At 57.0% G+C, this 13,315-nt stretch overlaps 1 protein-coding gene across 5 annotated transcripts; it reads left to right on the top strand.

Moving 5' to 3' along the window:
- Positions 1 to 2,910: 2,910 nt before the first annotated feature.
- LOC111160662 (protein arginine methyltransferase 1) lies at positions 2,911 to 12,830 on the top strand. Of its 5 annotated transcripts, XM_022523913.1 has the most exons (11): positions 2,911 to 3,017; positions 5,177 to 5,230; positions 5,787 to 5,888; positions 6,669 to 6,824; positions 6,967 to 7,030; positions 8,904 to 9,046; positions 9,851 to 9,938; positions 10,034 to 10,149; positions 11,033 to 11,183; positions 11,432 to 11,553; positions 12,529 to 12,830. In XM_022523913.1, the coding sequence occupies exons 1-11, from the start codon at positions 2,982 to 2,984 to the stop codon at positions 12,610 to 12,612; spliced, it is 1,116 nt and encodes a 371-aa protein (XP_022379621.1). In that variant the 5' UTR covers positions 2,911 to 2,981; the 3' UTR covers positions 12,613 to 12,830. The 5 variants fall into 5 exon arrangements, with proteins under 5 accessions (XP_022379621.1, XP_022379622.1, XP_022379626.1 ...); XM_022523914.1 differs by lacking the exon at positions 5,177 to 5,230; XM_022523915.1 differs by lacking the exons at positions 2,911 to 3,017; positions 5,177 to 5,230 and adding an exon at positions 5,483 to 5,535.
- Positions 12,831 to 13,315: the final 485 nt, after the last annotated feature.

The raw sequence follows: 13,315 nt of genomic DNA, 5'->3' as shown, positions 1-13,315 counted from the left end.
AGAGATGACTAAAAAATAATAAGGGGTGCCTGGGTGGCTCAGTGGGTTAAGCCTCTGCCTTCAGCTCAGGTCATGATCTCAGGGTCCTGGGATTGAGCCCCGCTCTGGGGTTTCTGCTCAGCAGGGAGCCTGCTTCTCCCTCTCTCTCTGCCTGCCCCTCTGCCTACTTGTGATCTCTCTCTCTCTCTGTCAAGTAAATAACAATGAAAAAAAATCAATGGAAATAGTTAATTACAATTTCCCAGTGTAGCCCATTGTCTTCTTGGGGTGCCTGGGTGGCTCAGTGGTTTAAAGCCTCTGCCTTCGGCTCAGGTCATGATCCCAGGGTCCTGGGATCAAGTCCCGCATCAGGCTCTCTGCTCAGCTGGGAGCCTGCTTCCCTCTCTCTCTCTCTCTGCCTGCCTCTCTGCCTGCTTGTGATCACTGTCTGTCAAATAAATAAATAAAATCCTTGAAAATAATAATAATAATAAACTTTAAAAAAAAAACTTAACATATCTGCTCTTCAAAAGACAATATTTGAAAACTGAAACTGAAAAGACAGGTCACAGATTGGGAGAAAATATTCAAAGTAGATATGCCTGACAGACACCTGCATCTCTGTCTCTATAAAAAATGTTTACAATTCATGAATAAGAAAACAATACCATTTGTAAAACCAGGCAAAAGATTTGAATGGAGGGGCGCCTGGGTGGCTCAGTGGGTTAAAGCCTCTGCCTTCGGCTCAGGTCATGATCTCAGGGTCCTGGGATCGAGTCCTGCATCGGGCTCTCTGCTCAGTGGGGAGCCTGCTTCCCTTCCTCTCTCTCTGCCTGCCTCTCTGCCTGCCTGTGATCTCTGTCAAATAAATAAATCAAATCTTAAGAAAAAAAAAAAAAGATCACACCAACATTACATTCAACAACTTGGAATGAATCTCAAAAGCATTATATTGAGTGAAAGAAGAAAGGCACAAAAGAGAACATACTGTAGAATTTTTCATATGAAATTTTATTTATTTGTTTATTTGTTTATTTATTTACTTATTTGAGATGGGGGGAGAGAGAGCATCTTTTTTTTTTTTTAAGATTTTATTTATTTATTTGACAGAGATCACAAGTAGGCAGAGAAGCAGGCAGAGAGAGAGAGGAGGAAGCAGGCTCCCCGCGGAGCAGAGAGCCCGATGCGGGGCTCGATCCCAGGACCTTGGGATCATGACCTGAGCCGAAGGCAGAGGCTTTAACCCCCTGAGCCACCCAGGCGCCCCGAGAGATAGCATCTTAAGCAGGCTCCACGCCCAGCACAGAGCTCCCAAGACCGAGGCTCAGTCTCAGGACCCTGAGACAGTACCCTGACCCAATATGAAGAGTTAGACGCTTAACCGACTGAGCCACCCAGGTGTACCCCTGTGAAATCTTAGAAAAGAAAAAGCAGGAACCCTTGGGTGGCTCAGTCCTTTAAGTGTCTGATTCTTGACCTCAGCTCAGGTCTTGATCTGGGAGGTGGTGAGTTCAAGCCCCACGCTGGGCTTCGTGCTGAAAAAAAAAGAAAAAGCTACATCGGAGAGACAGAAAACAAAGTGATTGCTTCTGGGGTGGGTGGGAGAGGTACTGACTGGAAAGAGTCATGAAGGGTGGATATGGTCTACCAGTTGCGTTCATCCTCATTTAATGACAGATGTCCTCGACTCCAGTTGCTTCAACTTGCAATTTTTTATGTGAAGCTCTACACTTTCTGTAGAAACCATACTTTGAATTCGAATTTGGGTATTTTCCTGGGCTCCTGATATGCTGTATGATACTCTCTCTTGATATTAGGCCACAGCTCACAGCCAAGCAATCACAAGGGCAAACAACGGATACACCTACATCCGTTCCGTACCCATACGACCATGCCACAGTATTCATGAGTTACATGAGCTGCTCAGCGCTTGTGTTGGCCCCAAGTGTTCCAAGCATGGCCAAGCTCTGGTTTTCGGCTGGTTAAGTGGATTAAATTTTCAATTTATGATATTTTCAACTTAGGGCGGGTTTATTGGGGGCCGGAGGTAACCCCATCATAACTCAGGAAGATCTGTGGCGACTTTTTCTGCAAGAGGAGGAAAGCTTCCCGGTAGAGGTGGCATCGAAGGCTGATACATAGGAGTCTGCAGGCAAAGCGAGATGAGTGTTCCCAGCGGCGGCAGGACCTGGCAAAGGCCAAGTGGCTTGAGTGGGGTTGTTGGATTTAAAAAACTCGTAACAGGTAGAGGGCAAGATAGTTATATGTCTTGAGGCCTGAGTCCTATTACTGACTTGTGTCGGACCCCAGACAAGCCCTCTTTTCTTTGGGGCTCTCACTTCTCCAGTCTGTCCCTCAGGTAAACGGGCACAAGCTCCCTCATTCCTTCTGAACTCCCCTCCGGCTGGGAGAATCCACCGAATGGCTGAGGAGTGACAGTTCTTTGAGCCAGTCGCTGGAGCCTAGAGGCCGGCCTTCCTCCCTCCTCGTGGGCCAATCACCGCATTCTCCTTGAGACAAGCCGCTAGACAAGGGCGGTCTAAAGGCCTCGTGACGTCACATCCAGGATAAACCAATAGCAGCTACTAAGAGGCGGGTTGTTTTGGTGATGGACAGCTCTTTTTCAAGATGTCCGCTTAGCGCGGGGCCCGTCGGGAAGCTTTGAGGCGGTGCTGGGGGGGACGGGGGCGGGAACTTCTGGTAGATTTTGCCCAATCATCAGTCGCGGTTCTTGCGATAGACGGGCAGTCTTTCCCATCCCCGTCGACTTAAGGGGGCGGGGCTCTGCACACCAGACTGGGCGGGGCCCTCACCTTTGATGGGCGTCTTCTTTGCCCAGTTGGTAAACGACATTCTCAGACGGGCCGCCTCCATTGCCAATGAAATCTCCTGGCGGGGTCGTTGTGGGCGGGACGTGGACCCTCCGGTATAAGGCGGTCCCGGGGGAGTGCGGAGAAAGGGGGGGGTCTCGGCGGCAGGAGGAGGAGTAGGTGCGGGTGAAGATGGCGGCAGCCGAGGCCGCGAACTGCATCATGGAGGTGAGCGCCTGGAGCGCCGTCGGGGGTGGGGGGCGGTTTGGTGGTCGGTGTTTTATGCCTCCGTCGTGGGGAAGGGGCTCCGAATGGGCGGATTGGGGCTGAAGGCTCTCAGCCGTAAGGAGGGGACGCCGCATGCTCCGGATCCCGGGGTATAATGTGAGGTGCGGGTTTCCTGGCTTTCGAGGGCCTGCGGCACCGGGTCGAGCCGAGGGTGTCGTGCCCCCTCCCACGTGGAGGAGGGCTGGGGGCGCTTCCGGCCTGGCCCCCACGTGGCCGAGGCACGGTGGGTGGGGAGGGGGTGTGCCGTGCCCGGTGGCCCGGCGGGCTCCACGTGCGGGACAAAGGCCCCGCCCCCGGCCGGGGGAGGGGCGCCGGGGGGGGGGGGCGGAGAGGAGGCTCCGACCCTCCCTAGGAGGCCCCCTGCCCTCTCCCCCGGGATCGCGATGTACCCTTCGGGGAGGGCTTGCTTCGATCCCTACGAGAAGTAAAGAGTCTTTAGGGAGGCGCAGTGTATCTCGATTCTCCAAAACCCCGTTCCTGATACCGAGGCATCTGCTTAGGCTTCGGTCCAGGTTTCGTGCACTCCTGGCTTGGGATTGGAGGAAGAGGGAAAATTGGTTCCCTCCGGGCCCCTGTTTTCCTGTCCCTGGATTATCCCCTGCTCGGGGCTTTGGGAGCTGGGGGGATGGGGCATGCCCCTGTGACCTCCCCCTGGGTGGTGGGGGGGCCTCTAGTTGAAGGAGATCCTTCCCGATAAGGTGTCGTGCACCCCCTTGTGGCCATTTCTGGGTGTGTGGGAGGGACATCTTTTTCATGGGGCGTGTCCCAAAGCCCATCTCCCCTTTGGAGCCCTCCCGGGCGAGGGGAGGGAGAGCCTCTGCTGGGAAGAGGATGTGGGGAATATGAGCTACTAGCTTTACCACCTATTGGAGATCTGTCTCTCCCGGGCGCATATGCGAAGGTGGGAGATGACCTCCCCCTTCCTGAAGCTCTGTTTGAGGGTCCTGAGCCTGGAGGCTTGAAATGGTTTCCTGAGCGGTTTGGTTCTTGGGCAGCCATGTGGGGTTGGCTCTGGTGCTCTTTCAAGACCTCTTGGGACTTGCCTTGTCGTGGTATTAGTGGTATTGAGAAATGTGTCCCAGTGGGAAATCCCCTTACCAGTCACCCTTTTTTATAGGTGTCCTCGCTGGCTTGAGAGAATAGGGGCGGGGCTTGGAGCTCTGTGGGTCGTGTCTGTGACTTTGTGCTTCTTGGTGCCTGGAGGGTGGTCACATCTGGAAGAGATGTAATCTGATGGGGCCTGCCGACTCCCTCCTTTGCCTTGTAGTGTTGTGGGGCAAGCAGCTCCTAGGGGTCACTCCAATGACTCCCACCCACCTTGACTCTCTCCTGGACCAGGGTCCCTATGGGTGGAGGAAATAACTTTCTTAGAGGTTGCCTCAGGACTTGGCCCCACACCCCAAGGTGTCGAGGGGTTTGAGGGTCCAGAGTCTGGCCTCCTCCTCCGTGGGATTCTACCTTCCTGGGAAGAGGGTTTTAAGCTAGGAGAGTGGCTCCAGGTGGTTTTGTTTGGGGCTTCCTGAGTCCAAGGCAGGAGCTAGGGCTTAGGGTGCCAACTCTGGTGGGGGTGCCTGTGTGCCACACCTTTCTGGAATCCTCTCAGACAAGAGACTTGTTTGCAGAGGTGGCAGATGCCCAGTGGGCACATCCTGCCAGTCCTCCCCTCCCCTAGCTACTCATGGCACCCCAGGATGGGGGGTGTGTGTCAGGAAATGTCACCTAATCTGGGGGGATTAAATGATGAGGGGGAGCGACAGCTGGCAGTGCCTGTGTGCCTGCCGGGTGCCAGTTCCTCTGGCCTGGTTGGGGGAGGTGTGTATAGTCAGGTGTCTGGCCAGAGAGGGACAGCATGGGGGCAGGCCACCATCTCTCCAGCCATAGCTGGGACAGAACCCCATCTCTTCTCCCCCCACTTCTCCCATCCCTTTTAAAAACATCCCTGCCTCTTTACTTGCTCCCTCTGCTGCCTCATCCTGCCATGCCAAGGAAAAGGAAAATTGCAAGAAACACCCCCTCCCCTGTGAGCTGGGGTCCCCTGGCCTGGCCCTCCCCTAGCCGCTCCCAGTAGCTAATCCTGTCTCCCTGTTACTCTCTCCTAGAATTTTGTAGCCACCTTGGCTAGTGGGATGAGCCTCCAGCCGCCTCTTGAAGAAGTAAATATCCTTTTGTGAGACCCTTCCCCACATAAATATATCTTGCCACATCCCAGGCCCTTTCAGGCAGTCTAACCATGATTCCTCTTGCTTCAAATCAGTTGACCCTGTGCCCCCAAAATGTTAGTACAAACCCCCTCCAGGTTTGTGGCTCCCATCTGGCCTCCCCAAATACTGTGGCTACTTCCTTAACTCCATTTCCAGCCCCCCCTTTCCCCTTCCCGTGTCTGCCCCAATTCTGCCTTCCCCTCCCCTCCCCAGCTGTGGGCTGAGCTAGAGACGGGGGCAGAGAGACTGGAGAGATGGTAGGCGTGGCTGAGGTATCTGGGTACTCCCCTGGATGGTGCTCTGGGGGGGGAGGTCCTGGAAGAGGAGAGTGGGGTTGTAGGTTTTGGGGTTTGGGGGAGGCAAGATGGCAGACGGGGGCTGTAGGATTGCCATGGTATGATTTTGGGGGGGGGGTGTCTGTTCTCCACGGAGAAGTAGGGACCTGGAGGTTTAAGAGGCCTTAGAGAGCCTTCAGATTTGACCCATGCTCCCATCCACCCCCTCCCAGGTCTCCTGCGGCCAGGCAGAAAGCAGCGAGAAGCCCAATGCTGAGGACATGACGTCCAAAGATTACTACTTTGATTCCTATGCTCACTTCGGCATTCACGAGGTGAGTGTGAACAGCTTCTAAAACTGCTGGATCTTGAGGGGGTTAATGTTTGGGAGGGCTGGAACTCAGTTTCTCACGCATGCGCACTGCCTCCCCTGGCAGTGGTCCCGGCCGCCCCTCTGGGTGTGAGGCACACACCCCGGGGTCGCCTCTCCCAGCCGTTGCCTTGGAGACGGAGCTTCGCCAGGAGCTCTCGGGAGGCTGGGGTGGGAGCGCAGGCGAGCCTGCCTGCGACTTCCACGGGAGGTCCGGGCCTGCCGGTCTCCGCCGCCCTCTAGTGGCTCGCGGTGGAACTGTCCCCCAGCGGCTCCCGCCTGCTGTGCCCCCTGTCTCACGGAGGTCCCGTCCCCGAAAGCGATGGGAATGGGATTCTGAACATTTTTTTCTTTCTCTTCCTCTTTTTCTTTTTTTTCCTTTTGCTGAAACCTCTTCTTTTCTAAATTGTGGTAAAAGATACGTAACAAAACTTTCCTTAAGGCGTACAGTTCAGTGGCACTAAATTCTGGGAAAAGCCAAGGACCCCTGGAACATGGGAGGCAGTGGTAGAATCAGGCCAAGGCAGTAGGGAGTTTAGCCTATCCAGTCTGATTTTGCAAATAGGGAAACTGAGGCACGTGGGAAGGAAACGATTTGATCGAAGGGGACTGAGGAAGTGGGAGGACTGAGCTCCGGCTCTCCAAACTGCCAGTGTGTCAGAGGCCAGCGCACCCCGTTTCCCAGCTGGGAACGCGGGTCCCCTCATGGCATGTTTGTACCTTGTGCCCCCACGTCCCTGTCCAGGAGATGCTGAAAGATGAGGTACGCACCCTCACGTACCGGAACTCCATGTTTCACAACCGGCACCTCTTCAAGGACAAGGTGGTGCTGGACGTGGGCTCCGGCACGGGGATCCTCTGTATGTTTGCTGCCAAGGCCGGAGCTCGCAAGGTCATTGGGGTGAGTGTCGCATGTAGGCGGGTGGGTCAGGGCCTGGGGACGGAGAGGGGCCCCTCAGGGCTCAGGGATTGGATGGAGGGGACTGGGGGTGGAGGGTGGGAGTTGGGGGGGGTCTCACCCTCCCTTCTTCCTGGGCCCCCAGATCGAGTGTTCCAGTATCTCTGATTATGCGGTGAAGATCGTCAAAGCCAACAAGTTAGACCATGGTGAGCCCAGGAAGAGAATGGGTTTGTGGGGATGGAGTGGGGGGTTTCCCGCTTCCCTGGGACCCTTGGCAGTGGGGTAGGGATCGTCACTGAACAGGTTTCGGCTGTTCTCCCGCCGCGGGCTCTAAGAATCCCCCCTTCTCAGCACCCACAACAACGTGGTAGTGATGAGGAGCTGGCTCTGCCGGTTTAGAAACTGAGTGGTGAGGTCGCAAGTTGGGTGCCTCGCCCGTCAAACCCTGGGGCAGGGAGCACTCTGCAGCTCGCAGCGGCGTGGGGGGTCCGTGGTGCGGAGTCTCTCAGCCACCCCTCTAAGTTCAGCCCACATTCCTTTCCGGAGAAGTCTGCACCCACAGGCTTGTACACGTGTAAATGTTCTCACGCCCACGTGCTCGTCTTGTACATAAATAGCATTTCACGTGAGGCTTTTGCCCTCAATTCCTCCACCTGTTCACTGTGTAGTTGCACAAGTTTCCAGATGTGAGAGGCTCTTGCTCTTTCCAATGACCGCTGTGGCCCGCGCTTCCCGCAGCTCCCTTCTTCAGGCCCCTGGGGACGGGCATTCCAGCAGCCCCTGCAACGCTCATCCCCTCGCCCACAGTGTCCGCTCATACAGGAACTTGCGCATCTGGAAGGCCGGGTTATTAAAGGAGGATAGCTCAGGTCACAAAGGTCGGTGGCGCAGATGTTGCCACGTGGCCTTTGAGTTCCTACCTGCCAGGTTCCTGGGGCAGTGCACGTGGGAAGATGGGTGGGTTTTCTGCGTGTGGAGGCTCCTAGCATTCTAGAAACTGAAGTTTTTGTTTTTGTTTTAAGATTTTATTGAGTGAGTAAGTGCAGGGATGGGGAGAGGGAGAGAATCTCAAGCAGACTCTACACCAAGCACGGAGCCCAACACGGGGCACATCCTCCGACCCTGAGATCATGACCTGAGTCAAAACCAAGAGTGGAATGCTTAACCGACTGAGCCACCCTGGGGCCCCTGCAGTGACTTTTTTTTTTTTTCTTTTAAGATTTTATTTATTTATTTGACAGAGATCACAAGTAGGCAGAGAGGCAGGCAGAGGGAGAGGGAGAAGTAGGCTCCCTGCTGAGCAGAGAGCCTGACGTGGGGCTCGATCCCAGGATTCTGGGATCATGACCTAAGCCAAAGGCAGAGGCTTAACCCACTTAACCAACTGAGCCACCCAGGCGCCCCATGAAGTGATTTTTTTAAAAAGAGATTATATATATTTATATATGTATGTATATATAGAGAGAGGGATTAGTATAGTGAGCCCCCAGATACGTACCACTGGGCTTTAAATATCTCCTCTGGAAGCAAGTTTCAACCATGATGTCATTTCTCCTATAAATCCTGCCGTGTGTGTGTGCATGTCTGTCCCTGATAGACTTCTTTTAAAGAACATGACCATGCTCTTAACGACGCAGTCTTACCATCCGGTGCCTAATCCGTGCGTCTCTGCTTCTGCCTTAAAAACATCTAGAGATGGGGTGCCTGGGTGGCTCAGTGGGTTGGAGCCAACAAAACATCTAGAGAGATGAATGAATTTTAAAACTGAATTAATAGAGGGGTACCTGCCTGGCTCGGCCCGTAGAGTGTGTGACTCTTGATCTTGGGGTTGTGAGTTCGAGCCCCACGTTGGGCATGGAGATTACTTAAAAAAAAAAAACCCAAACCAGAAAACCCTGAGTTTAGAGAGTGTGGCTTCAGCTGGCAGAGTTCTTTGAAGATGTCCACCTGCAGCTCCCAGCCTTTCCTTGAGGAGACGGGGGAGGCTCCAGTGGGGTCCCCGGGCCCTGGCCCCACAGGGGTGGCAAGCGAATGGGTCGCCGTGGGGCCGGCTGCATGTGGCTGTCTCTGCCCCCGCAGTGGTGACCATCATCAAGGGGAAGGTGGAGGAGGTGGAGCTTCCGGTGGAGAAGGTGGACATCATTATCAGCGAGTGGATGGGCTACTGCCTCTTCTACGAGTCAATGCTCAACACCGTGCTCTATGCCCGAGACAAGTGGCTGGTGAGGCCCACGCTGGGGTGGGAGCAGCTCACACAAGTTGAGCGCCTATCATTTGGGGTCTGGGCAGAAAACCAAAAGCTGGGCTAGATATTTCCCCCAGTGGGGACTTCGTGTAGGGGATTGACGACCCAGATGTTGCTGGGCCCAGAGCCAGAATGGGAGGTCACAGGCACCAGAGCTAGAGAGTAACAAAGCAGACAGTGTCAGGAGGTGGGTGGTGCTGGGAAGAAGACCACAGCAGGGCAGAAGGATGGGTGGGGAGAGGCTGGAGGGACATGATTTCCAGGTGCTCAGATCCGAGCAGGCCTCCTAGGGGGAGGTGACTAAGACCTGAACAGGGGGTAGGAGCCACAGGAGATCTGGGGCGAAGAACGTCTGGGCAGAAGAACTGGTGCAAAGGTCCTGGGGCAGGAGTGTTCTTATTGGGCATTGAGGAACAGCAGGGAGTGGACGGGGGGGCGTCAGGAAGAACAGTAGAAGGGAAGGGGGTGGAGGGGCCTGTGCACCCCCATGAGACTTCAGTTTTCCTCTCAGAGGAGCCGGGGAGGGTGCTGCAGATCTTTTACAACCTGTGAAGGACAGGTATGAGACTGAGGTGCTCCTGGGTGCCTCCCGGCAGCCAAGTGGGGAGTAGAGGCGGGTGTGAGGGAAGAAGCCAGGAACCAGTGAGGAGGCCGTTGTAAGTGTCCGGGTGGCTCAGACCAGTGTGGGGATAGTGTGTGTGGATAGACACCCAAACTGTCAAGGTTTGGGAGCAGTGTTCCAAGGCCCCCCACATGCTTCACACCCCCTCCCCCTTGGCAGGCCCCTGATGGCCTCATCTTCCCGGACCGAGCCACACTGTATGTGACAGCCATCGAAGACCGGCAGTACAAAGACTACAAGATTCACTGTGAGCTCGGGGGAGGCCCCCTAGGAACTCGGGGGGTAGGCACTCGGGCTGGGCACCCCGATGGACTCACCCCTCCTGCCTGCCTGCCTCCCCAGGGTGGGAGAACGTATATGGCTTTGACATGTCCTGCATCAAAGATGTGGCCATCAAGGAGCCTCTGGTGGACGTGGTGGACCCCAAGCAGCTGGTCACCAATGCCTGCCTCATAAAGGTGAGAGCGGGGTGTGGCCGGTGTCCCCAGGGGCAGAACCAAGGAAGGGCCACCAGGTAATCCTGAGCCTGAGCAAGACAGGAGGTCTCCCGGTGTTTGCCTGAGGCCTGGGAGTCTGGCCAGTTGGCCAGAGGTGGTGTTAGAGGCCCAGAGAAGCCACTGGATCCCTTTAAAAAGCTTATGAACCAAGCCGGGGTGGGGTTCCAGGTGCCAGGGTGAGCGAGACCCAACTGGCATAGACTGCTCTGGGGGGATGCGTTCCACAGGGGCACCCATGAGCCAGGCAGCTAAGCCCCTTGGCTGTGCCCCAGAGGCAAGAAGCCCAAGGCCGCGAGTGAGCTGATGAGGGCTACCGGGCCAGTGATGGGTTCTGAGCCCCCCAGTGTGCGCGCCGAGCCGGACACCGGGGTGAACCCTAGAATTGGCACTGGGCTGCGAGAGGCGGCCCAAAGCTGGTGGAGGAGGAGGAAGTCTGGAGCGAGTGAAAACAGCAGCTGGGAGGGTGGGCGCCGGGGAGCTGGTGGAGGGATTTGGAGCAGGAGTTTGATGTGATCTGATGGACCATGTTTAGAACCATCACATTGGCTGATTTGTCGAGTAAGGGGCTGTGGGGGGAGGCGGGGGGCAGAAGTAGGGAGCCCCGAGAAGAGGCCCCTGCAGTGGTTAGGTGCTGGTGGTGGCCCCGGACAGGGTGGAGGCTGTGGGGAAGGGACAATGGGCGATTCTCCGAAGCGGCAGTAGTGGCTCCAGGACGCGGACCCGTCCAGAGTGGGCTTTGGCCGCGGGAGAGAAGGGGGCAGGACCGCAGTGTGGCGGCCTAGGCTTTCCTGCTGCCCGCTGGGCCAGGTGCCGGGGCGCGGGGCTCACGGGGCCTGTCCCGCAGGAGGTGGACATCTACACTGTCAAGGTGGAGGACCTGACCTTCACGTCCCCCTTCTGCCTGCAAGTGAAGCGCAACGACTACGTGCACGCGCTCGTGGCCTACTTCAACATCGAGTTCACGCGCTGCCACAAGAGGACGGGCTTCTCCACCAGTGAGCGTGGGGTGGGGCCGGGGTGTGGGACAGGCGCCGCCGATGGAGCCAGGGGGCCTGTCATGCCTCAGTTTCCCCACCCCTGAAACCATACCCAACAGTCCCTCTCCAAGGCTTGATGAGGGTGAAGGGACTCGGGTCGTGGAGGGGCCAGACAGAGGGAAGGGCCAGGCCGAGGACTAGGGTGGGGGCCGGGCAGGAGGCCCCGGGGACTGGCCGCAGCCTGGCTGACCTGACCACACCCCCAGGCCCCGAGTCCCCCTACACGCACTGGAAGCAGACCGTGTTCTACATGGAGGACTACCTGACTGTGAAGACGGGCGAGGAGATTTTTGGCACCATCGGCATGCGGCCCAATGCCAAGAACAATGTGAGACGCTGCTGGGGCGGGGGCAGTGCTCTGGAGGGGCTCCGCTGCCTGCTCCAGGGTCCCCGCAGCCTTCCACTCGGTTGAGTCTGCGACCCCTGGGGAGACCCCGAGTGGATGGGAGGACACAGGGTCTGGAGCCTGGAGTCCAGGGCCTGGGCTAGAAGTGTGGATCTGTGGGTTTGGGCCTGGGTAATGCTCAGGGGTTGTGGCCAGAGGGGGTGTCCCAAGGGCACACTCTTTTCAGAGGACATTTGTCCCTGTCTGGAGACATTCTGGGCTCTCATACCTGGAGAAAGATGCTGGTGGCCCCTAGCACAGGACTGTGGAGAAGCCTCATTTCCAGCCCCAGATGTCCGTAGTACAGAGCTCGGGACGGCCCTGCTAAAGAGACCAAAGGAGAGGCCCAGAGAAGCCGGGAGGAAGCCCGAATCCTGGGCCAAGGTGGTGGGACTGAGGGCAGAAGTCTTCACGGTTACTGGCGACCTTGGCCCAAGCTTTTTCCAGAGAGTGCTGGGGGGTGGGGAGCACAGAGCGAGGCCTGGCTTTCTGGAAGCCAGGGAGCCAAGGACATACGGACAGTCGGGTTGGGACCAGTGAGTGGGGAAGTGTGCTGGAAGAGATGTTCGCATCTTAGAAAGGAGGGAAGGAGTAACTGCTTTACTGGTGGGAATGGTTCTGATGCGGGAACAGTTGTTACGCAAGAGACAGCCGCGGAGCTCTGGCCTGGAGGGGCGGGCTTGGCTGGGATCCCAGAGTCTCTGAGGGTGTCACGGAAGCCGAGGCTCGAGTCAGGGTTGTGGGCGGATGCTGAGGGTGCGACCCGCAAAGAGGCGTCTCCCAGCCAGGACGTGGGGTCTCTGGGGAGCGTGGGAGGAGGCTAGGGGCACACCCCTGCCGCGGCCTCCGGACTCAGACCATTCCAGACCTCTGCCTGTCCCGTGTCCAGTCCCCCTCACATCTGCCCTTTCCCCACAGCGCGACCTGGACTTCACCATTGACCTGGACTTCAAGGGCCAGCTGTGCGAGCTGTCCTGCTCCACTGACTACCGGATGCGCTGAGGCGGCACCCGGCTTCTCCCACCCTGGCCGGGCTGGCCCTGCACGGGCCCAGGGGCTGCGGCGTTCTTAGGCAGTTTGGGGGCGCCCCCTTCCTCTCCTTCCCTCCCTCAGAAGGGGGTTTTAGGGGTCTGGGCTGGGGCGGGGCACATCGTGACTGTGTTTTTCATAACTTATGTTTTTATATGGTTGCATTTACGCCAATAAATCCTCAGCTGGGATGGCTCGGCTTCCTGGGGAAGTGGGGTTGGGGTTCTGCATGCGGGTTCTGCTATGACGGCCTTAGCTGGCGGTCCTGGGATGGGCGCCTGATGGTCACTGTAGGTCCTCTGTCACCCCTGCTGTGTCTCCAGGTCTCGCTCCCTGGCTCTGGTCTCTTGTGGTCTTTGTCATCCATGGCCCCCTGCCAGGGTCTGCTCCCCTGTCCCCCTCCTCGGGTCCATGTCTCTCCCCTACCTCCCCCGTCCCCCTCATGCGCCCTGAGGCCCTGTTCCCTCTTGTCCCATTGGGCAGGGCTCCTGCCCCTGGTTGCCCTGCTGGGCTGGGGGAGGGTTGGGGTGTGGGTTCCCAGCATAGCTGGGCCCTTAAGTTTCCCAGAAAGCCATCTAACCCCCCCTCCCCCAGTGCACACATTGTTTCAGTGTCTGGCTGTTTTTTCCTGTCCAGGACCCTCCAAGGCCAGGCCAGGGCTGACTGGCAGTGACTA

The sequence above is a fragment of the Enhydra lutris genome, unplaced genomic scaffold (assembly GCF_002288905.1).
Source record: "Enhydra lutris kenyoni isolate GAN:26980312 unplaced genomic scaffold, ASM228890v2 scaffoldscaffold77, whole genome shotgun sequence".
NCBI lineage: Eukaryota > Metazoa > Chordata > Mammalia > Carnivora > Mustelidae > Enhydra > Enhydra lutris.
The sequence above is the reverse complement of the archived record's forward strand: the minus strand, read 5'-3'. Positions and strand labels throughout refer to the sequence as shown.

What these genes read in the sequence shown, in the direction of transcription:
- LOC111160662 (XM_022523913.1), top strand. Translation starts at nt 2,982, where the DNA reads ATGGCGGCAGCCGAGGCCGCGAACTGCATCATGGAG. An exon ending in TCCAGCCGCCTCTTGAAGAA is followed by an intron (nt 5,231 to 5,786) that starts GTAAATATCCTT and finishes ACCCCCTCCCAG; the next exon opens with GTCTCCTGCGGCCAGGCAGA. An exon ending in GAGCTCGCAAGGTCATTGGG is followed by an intron (nt 6,825 to 6,966) that starts GTGAGTGTCGCA and finishes CTGGGCCCCCAG; the next exon opens with ATCGAGTGTTCCAGTATCTC.